At 39.7% G+C, this 9,206-nt stretch overlaps 1 protein-coding gene across 1 annotated transcript; it reads right to left on the bottom strand.

Annotated features, from left to right (window-relative positions):
* Positions 1 to 3,212: 3,212 nt before the first annotated feature.
* LOC6725802 lies at positions 3,213 to 8,871 on the bottom strand. Its single transcript, XM_016172649.3, has one exon. The coding sequence runs from the start codon at positions 8,735 to 8,737 to the stop codon at positions 6,842 to 6,844; it is 1,896 nt and encodes a 631-aa protein (XP_016039126.1). The 5' UTR covers positions 8,738 to 8,871; the 3' UTR covers positions 3,213 to 6,841.
* Between the last annotated feature and the right edge of the window lie 335 nt (positions 8,872 to 9,206).

Below are 9,206 nucleotides of genomic sequence, written 5' to 3' on the forward strand. Positions count from 1 at the left end.
AAGTTTTGCAGGATTCTTGGCAGCTTAAAAGACCAAGAGAGGCGAACAACAATTGAGCCAGTTTCCATGCTTTTTTTCGAATGCCACAAAACATTCTTGCCCGCCATTTGCCCTTTTTTTTATAGAGGCAATTAAAATTCGCTTACTTGCTGAACATTCGCGAGCTGAATACATATAAATGAAATCAAGTGGAGAACAATATATATATGTATATGATGTACGAGTACAACACGAGCGTTTAAATACACATTTTGCTTGGCTAATAATAAAGGAATTTTCTGTGCTCTCTCTTATTAAATTCTGTCCTCGGTTTTCTCGGGAATAAACGAGGCATTTAAAATCTCTGTTTGCTCATGGCGAATGTGAAACCTTTTGTCAAGGAAACCAAACGGAGCATTTCATTTGACAGCAAGTGAATTTTTTTTGTAAATTTACAGGGATTTTTGGATTCATTTTCAAATGCACAGAGTTCTCCCCATTGATAATCTTTGGTCGGCGTATTACTTTGTGAAATTTCTGGCAGATTTTTACCTCTATACAATTCCAATTTCATGAGCGTGTGCGTGTATGTTTGTGTGGGAGTAGCATTTATAAGCCACAAAAGAAATAAAAAGGACGAAAGCCTTAAGACCGTTTCAAGTTGCTGAATGTGTGCTTCCCTTTTTTTTTTTTTATTTTGGTCTGACTTTTGTGTATGTCCGTTTGAATTAATATTACAATGTCCTTAAGGTTTATTTGGCTTGATATTCCTTTTTATCTTTATATTTGCTGCTTCGCCTTTGACGGTTTCTGATTCTGATGCTGATGCTGATTCCGATTCCGATTTCTTTTCGCTTTTGGCTGTTTGATATTTATGCTTTCCTGGCTTCTTGGCCCGCATTGTTGTTTTATTCCTTGGCATATTAAAAATTCATACAAATGTAAAACGAAAATCCTCAAGACAATCATAAAAAACAGCAGAGGCAAAGGGTTTCCTTCATTTCTTTTTTCCTATGCCTTTGCCTCAGTGGGAGTCGCAAATAAAAATGAAATATAATTTCAGGTCACAAATCCACGTGTCTTCTAACTCTGTGTGCATATGTGTATGTGCGTATCTAAGTGAACTAAATCAAAGCTGCTGCCGCCGCATAAAGCAGCTTAGACCAGCGAAGGCCAAGACATGCATTCGCCTGGCCCCAAAAAGTAGGCAACGATTTTCACTCGACGCAACACACACTGCGTATGCGTGATACTTCGCTGTGAAAACTTGGGCTAAAAACCTTTAGCTGGAAAGGGATTCTAGGACATACAGTCCTCATCGAAGTGCCTATCCAAATTATTAATATATAAGTCTATCTGATAATAGTCAGATTATCTTATTTGAAAAAAAAAAAGAAAAATCATTAAAAATTTTTAGAGAATACCTAAAACAACAACCAAGTGAATATTGTACAATATAATCACATTAAGTGGTGTAAACACTTTAGATAATTGTCGGATTTGATTGTCGAACAAGTCGCTCTCGATGTTATCCACAAATCATAATTACCCAGTCTCGTTTCGCTCGCAATTAAATTGACACACTTTCCAACAATACACATGGAACGCACTGTACTGCCAACCAGTCGTATGCGTGATTTGGTGAAACGCTTTTCGTGCCCACTTGGCGACGACGAACGTGCCAAGCGTTTTGGCTATTGATCTCTGGCTTTTCCACAGACCGCCCTACGTCGTACGATTTTTTCGTCCTTATTTCTGTGCTTTTTTTTTTGCTGCTCGAGTGGAGCTCATAAAAATTCTAAAAACAATAAACGTCAATTTTTGCTTGGCAGCTAATTCGGAGGAAGCTGCCTGCGGGCAGCACAAAGTGGCCTTCCACGGGAAATCTGTTGCGTGGTTTGGGGTTTTGGGCGGAGGTTGTGCTTTTCCTCTGAAGGATAAGCGTCGGATGTTTAACTAGGTTGACACTTCATCCAGCCCCGGAGCCCTAACGATTTATACTTGTGCTGTTATTTGTCTTCTCCTCTCGAATCGTTGTGCTTACCTGTAAAAAATATAGAGAACAAAATGAGGGGAAAAACTCGATTAGACTCATTATATTAAATGGAAATTACATACAAATTGTAAATTACTTTGAATGCGGAGAAAAATAATTATTAAAAACAAGTTTATAAAGATTCTTTTAAAATAGCTCCAGCACTATGTGCATAAAATATGCTAAATGCTATATTGCATTACGAACGCTTATTAAGCTTCTATAGTTCAAATCGCAATAACAATACGCAAATGTAAAATATAATTACGGCAATTATTCTGCCTGAAAGAAGGCATTCAAATAAATAAATCAAAAACATATTGGCAACATATTCCACATACGTGTGTAACAATTAAATAGGGGAAAATAAAATCAATTTATTTATTTATTTAGTGGCCAATCGCATGTAAAATGCATATGGGGCTATGCAACTGGATTTGTGTGTTTCATTTATTATTTATTCGCTTTCCTGCATTTCATTCCTCGGCACACTTTAGTCCTATTTGCACTCCACCCACACCTAATTAATGCGAGTCGTCCTTTTGCAGGTTTTCCACAGACGATAAGGTGTATAAAAAAAGGGGGTGGTAAAAAAAGGACATGGACATAACTATTGAATGGTTTGGAAAAGCAAGGAAGAACCAAAAGGGTTAAGAAATGATTAAGCGGCAGAATGGGAAGTAAATTGGATGAAAAATTAATACAAAAGGGCAGTCAATTTAGATTCGCTTTTTCAATAGTAGTTTTGCGCTAATTTGTGAACGATTGTAACTAATTTTGGTCTTTTCAATGCTAGTTTTGTAACTATTAGTATGCCTACTTTTAGAAAAGATAGTTTTTAATAATTGCAGATAGCTATTATTTTCAGTTATGAAACATTTTTGAGCGTCTGTACGACAAACGAAATCATCTAGTGCTTTCAGCTAAATCCGCGTCCACGCAATCAAATCAGTTTGTATGTTTTTCCATCCATTTTCCTTGCTGTGCTCAATTAGTTTTGTTAAAGCTTTCAATTTACACACAATTTTTGACGGGCAAAAAGTGGGAGGCGTGGAAATTCGTGGGGCGTGGCAAGCTCTGGGTGGTGGAAAGCTGCTGTCGTGGCAAGTCGCCACGACATCTTGCAAAGCCTGTGTGCTCGTCTGTACAACATAATTAAGTTTAATTGACAACCGCTGACTGTTTGATTGGCTTCTCTTGTTTTTTTCTCTCATTCTCATTCTCGTTTTTTGTTTTTGTGTTTTTTTTTGTTGTTGTGTTATTGCTCCTCATTGTTTGTTGTTTTATTTTCATTATTGCCGTACTTCTCCTTGACTGAGTGACTGCTTCCATTTGTGCCACTTGGCCAGGCTCAACAATGACTACGACTTTATGCCCCGCCACTCAACTCAACTCGACCGCCCTCATTATGTACATAATTTTCGCCCAACATCCACATACATACATATATTCATCATATTAAGTACAATATGCAATTGTTGCTGTGCTGCGGTCACACGGGGCGTATACTCAATGTGCGCCACTGAATGGAAATGATCATTGGGGGGTTGAAAAACGGCGGGCGAGGAGACAGCACTCAATAAATCATTTGGAATGAGCTTTGCTGTACGTTAATCACACAGACAGCGCAATACAGTCCGTATCAGATTAATAAGGCCAGTTCCAGTGGCTCATTTTATTTGTGAGTAAATGAAATAAATCTATTTTACACGCTTACATTTGCACATTTTTAAATCAAATGAAACATTAAGTATAAATAATGCACAACACTGCCTACACGCATTTGCGATTAGTAAAAAGATTAGCAAAGAATTTAGCCTTCAATGAAATGAAAATTGTCGAGGGATTTGGACTCGTTGCGGTCACAGTTTAAAATTTGAACCACGCATTTCCCTTGCCAAATCTCGCCATTGTGTTTAATCAATTAAAATGGATAATCCGCCGATTCCTAATGGGAATCCACTAGATTTGGTGTTTGATATGCGGCAAGGCATCGCCACCGACCCCCTCCACCCCATTTTCCACCCCACTACTTGCACAGCCGTTCTCCCAGAGGAGCCAACACGATTTCCGAGGCGAGGCCATGTCTTCTGATGAATCAAGCGAACTCGCTGCGCTGACAGACGGAACATTGTTGAATGTGGCGAGCGCGGAACCGAGCAGAAAACTTTGAAATGGATTAAATGACAGAGTGGGTGGATGGGTTGTTGGATGGTGGTGACTTGGGCCAAGCCCACAGTTCAATGGACGATTTTCATTTTGCTTGCGGTAGACAAAAGTTTCTCCTTTATCAAAGTTGCGGCTTAAGGGCATTTGGTGGCGGGAATAAGCCGGGGGTTATCGGGGGTAGTTATAGCACCGACTTGCTATACATTACCGCTAACGAGAAATATCAACTGTTAAATTGCAGAAAATGGCACAAAGCGATGAAGTAATACAAGGACTAGGAAAAGTGCAGGAGTAAGCGAAATCGAAATCATTAGTATGAACGCTTTAATAAAAGGCATCTATAGCTTTGCAATCAAATGATTTAAAACACTTTTTCACTTTCTGAAGTGCGTTTTTTTACAAATTTTATTTAAATCAAATGATCCCAAGATGATGTAAAAGTCTTTTAAGTTCTCCACAGAAAGGCATATGCCTCACATTTTACGAGCGTAATGAGTATATAAAAACTTGTCTACAAGTTTCGTGTGGATTTTCATTAGCAACGGCAATGGCCAAAAACGAAGCAAATGATATAGAAATGAAAACGAACGGACTGTTGGCGGTTCAAATCAACCTGTTGCCACGAAAAGTAATCGAAGTTCATTCTTTACTTTTGCTGCGGGTCACGAATAAATTCAGGCATTTAAGGTGCTCACGCGATTTGGCAACAATAACAAAAGGAGACGACGACGCCACTAAAACAACAAAAAACAACATTTCAGACCACGGGGCGTATGCGTGTTACAGAAATAAAAATGGCCGCTCACACACACACACCGATACATAAATATGTGTGTGCGTGTGTGTGTGTGTGTACAGGCGTGTGTTTGCCATAGCTTCATTATGATGGCGTCGTTAGGTCTATTAAATTTCCCTTTGTCGCATTGCCCGACGTCTTTTATATTGTTCTCCATAATTTTAGTTACGTATTAAAACAGTCGGATCGGGTCCTTGAACTTCGCCCAAGTCGGATTTTACTGGGGCTTCACCAGCGAACGTTTATCTATATAAAGAAGTTATTTTTGGTGAGGGAATTTTCCATTACCAATTAGCAGTGAAAAAAATAGACACACAATTGCTATATAAGTAAACTACTCACATATATGTACACAATTATTATACATCAAAGATGGTCACTATTTATATTCAGTTTTTGAAGAAAAGATCTTGTGCATAATGTGTTGCTTCCTTGATTATGAAATATATTGCTTTTTTTCCTTGACTCTAGAAATATGCCAAAAGATTCATAACAATACACAACAGACATGTAAAATCGCCCAAAAAGCCGAATAAGACTATACTTCAATTGCATTCCGAATTTGAAAACAAAACTTGAAGTTATCCAACCAAAAGGGTAAAGTTTGCCATTATAAATTAACCCGCAAGGTAAGAATGCAATTTCAAAGAAAACTGCAGATAAGTTGGCATAAACAGCAGAAGGCCATACGCGTACTCAGTACGATTGGCAGTGAGAGAAAACTTGGGTTTCCCCGCCTACTTTTCCGAAAAACGTTAGACGCGCAAGGATCTCCTTCGAGGTGCCAGGCACATTGGCCAGTGTCCTGTTTTGTGGTTTTTTTTTTTTTTTTTTTGTATGTCCTCATGGCATCTTCTGCTTAACGGCTTATGTGCAAAGTCGCTAAAAACTTGAAAACTCGCGGCAATGCCATCTAAAATTAATGCGGCATGACCTTTTCAGCAAGCCAAACAAGTTGTACCATAAACTTTTTGGCCATAAGGAGAGGTAGCAACCGGAAAAACTGTAGAAATTGTGGTGAAATTTGGGTGAGGCGAACGTGTTGTTGGTAGAAACAAATGCGGCGCTACCTGAACTTCGACCCATTGATGTGGGGGAAAACGGTGGAAAAGCGCTGGTCGTGGCCATTTAATGTGCGCATAATTGGCTTGTTGCATATTTTATCGCTTAATTGCCGCACATCGCCTGTAGAGATAGTCCACATCATTCACCACCCACTCGATTCGGAGCCCAACCATTTCTTGGCGAGCTAATTATGCCACAGGTGCACTGAGAACAAATCGCAAATTGAAGCAATATTTTGTGTGTATTTATGCTAGTTTCTCCTAAAACTTAATGCATTAGAGCTGAAGTTCTTCTAACATGATTTGTAAAAAAAAATTAAGCATAGAAAAAAAATGATAACTGACTCTTACAGATATTTTCTGCTGCTATTTAAAAATATTAAAAAAATATATATTGCAGGTTTTTATGCAAATCAACATCTAAATGCTAGCAATGAGCTAAGTGCATATATTTCAGTGCAATATTTAATCAGAATGTTTTTCGTTATTGCGGCTTTGATCGAGCAAAAAGTTGAGTTTGCCCCCTTGCCAGCGGATTAATCGACTCTGACGTGTGTCTTCTAAGCATTTTGCAACCCACGGCCTCGCAGTTATTTCGCAATTAAATAAATCATCAAAATGATGGTAGAAAATAAATGGGACGAGCATGGGTGAATAAGCTAAAACCATAAGCACCAACCATTAAAAAAAAACACACACTAAATTAAGAAATGAGAAAATAGAAACAATAAAAGTACAAAAGTATATTGCGTATACAATCCAAAAGTTATGAGTTCATGTTCTTGATTGGAAACCGTCCTAATGGTTGCGACTGCGAGGCTTATTTTCATAAAGTCCATCACCCATTCCACCTCCAATAGCTGCCCGTCCGTTCGGTCGGTGCTTCCTGAAGATCCTGGCTATGCGGCTATTGGGTTCGAATTGCTCCTCCTCACTTTCGGACCCATCTGCTTGATTATTTCGGTGACATCCCAGCGACAGTGACTCCCTGATCAACGGACAGTGGTTATCACCCGCCAATCGTGTCTTGATCCTCAGCATCAGGCAGCATTCCGAGCGAGTCCTTTGAGCCATTAGCTCACAGAAATGATGAATGGCGTTCATTGTCAGCGACTCGATGCCCAAGTAATGAGACGCCAGGATAATCTCCACCAGCTGGTACAGTTCGTTGCCCAACAATCGCTCCTCCCAGGAGCACAGAAGATATGAGGAACGCTTCATTTCATTCAAGTCAGCAACGCATTGATCATCGTTGGCATTGTCACCTGCGCACCTGATAATCCCACATCGTTTACAAAAATTTTGCATCACATTGGCATGAATTACGATATTATCCTCACTTCTTGAGCAACAGATTCCACGTTCGATAATGAGTTCATCTTCGCCAGTTTTTATCTCTGTGATATTGTCTTTGTCAATGTCGGTAATTTTTTTTGCAATTACAAAACCAACTTGACGGTTACCATTTACTTTTGTGAATTCATTAATTGTATCTTTCGTGCAATCTGTACTACTTTTGTTTGTGCTTTTGTTTTTTGAAATTAATTGAATGTTTGGATTATATACGACTAGCTGTCCATTAGTTTCATTTATAATTGTGCAGCTATCGTTTTTTTGATTTTCGTTTTGTTTGTTAACATTACATTTCATAACATTTTCTGGATTTTGCATGTTATTTTCAAAACATTCCTTGGAGTCGCTTGCTTGAATGCTAGTAACATCTGCCTCTTCATCAACACCTTCACTATTGCTTTCACAACTGTTCTCGGTATCTTCACCTCTAATCGGTGTATTATCATTATATAATTCTATATTCTTCAGTATTTCTGAGCAATCATTTTCGATTTTTTCGCCGAGAATCTGACTTGTTAAATTTACCGTACGTTGAGCATTACCTTGAGTAATCTCACTGATTTGACAGCTGGTCTCGCTACTCGCGTTTCCGTTTCCTTCGCGGATGTCGCTAATGAACGTCTCAACTGTAGGTGTCGCCTCGGCGACTTTCTCATTTCCGTTTGCGCATAGAGTCTTCTTGTGCATCCACATGATCACGCGTAGCAGCGTCACCGATCGAATGGATCGCAGCGGAATGGGCTGCACCTCCATTTCCAAATGGCTCATTATCCGCGAATGGCGATACATCAGGGGAGTGGGCACATTGATCAGCCGATGATCGCTGCAAAGGAAACGCATTTGTTCCATACCCGGTTGCCTTCGTCCGGCCACCAGATCCAGCAGGCTCTTTGCTGTCCTGCTAGCGGCAGGATCCTTCTCTGGGTCAGCCGGAATTGCCTCTTTTATTGGTTTTTGCAGCCGGAAATCGGCGCTGCAAAAGCTATCGTTGGCTTTCAATAGCACGGGAGAATCGCCAATCGGAGCAGCGTGAGCCAACTGAATGCGACGAAAGGATGTACGATTGCCACGTACTGCCAGCGGTTTTGAGCGTCGCACCAGTGAGCGGATCACCGCGTCCTCTTCCGTTAGCGTTTTCTTGAATACAGCTTTCGGCGACACTGGCTTCACCAGACCGCTCAGCGTGTTGCTGATCGGCAGCGGCATATGGGAGCGGCTCAGCGAACTGCGACTTGGTAGCGCGGCATCACGGATGCGGGAAATTCGCGAGTTTGGACCATCCAGTACCGTTAGCGAGTTTCTAACGCGTTCCGGAATTCTCGACTTGAATCTAGATGACATGTTTCTTGTTTTTTTTTTTTTTTTGGTACTTCCGAATAGAAAATATGTCTGCTTAATTTCGGTCTTAGATAATGGCTAGCCAGTGTGTGTGTGTGACTGGCATGATTGCTATCCCTATGTCGACTGGATCAAAAACGATGCCAAGAGCACTGACATAAATGAACCCTAACCCTATGGTAACTCGATCGAATGCAATGCCAAGAGAACTGGCCTAAATTCATATATCGAATGTATTTGTCATTATCATAATGTAGGGGCTTAACTACCAAAATTAATAATTGTTCTTAAAGAAAAAAATAATTAATCCCAGCTTGGTTAGTTATTTAATCAAAACGGTATGCCAAATTTCTCTCTCAAAGTTAAACCACTATTGGCTATTGGTTTTCTGATTTTAGATGACTTTCGGGCATAAACTATTATTTTTAGACAAGGTAATCACTATTGATTGAACAAGTATGGGGAAATCGAA

Source organism: Drosophila simulans, chromosome X, assembly GCF_016746395.2.
Source record: "Drosophila simulans strain w501 chromosome X, Prin_Dsim_3.1, whole genome shotgun sequence".
NCBI classification, from domain to species: domain Eukaryota; kingdom Metazoa; phylum Arthropoda; class Insecta; order Diptera; family Drosophilidae; genus Drosophila; species Drosophila simulans.

Bases quoted from the DNA above. Each gene is read 5' to 3' on its own strand.
- LOC6725802 (XM_016172649.3), bottom strand. From the start codon at position 8,737: ATGTCATCTAGATTCAAGTCGAGAATTCCGGAACGCGTTAGAAACTCG.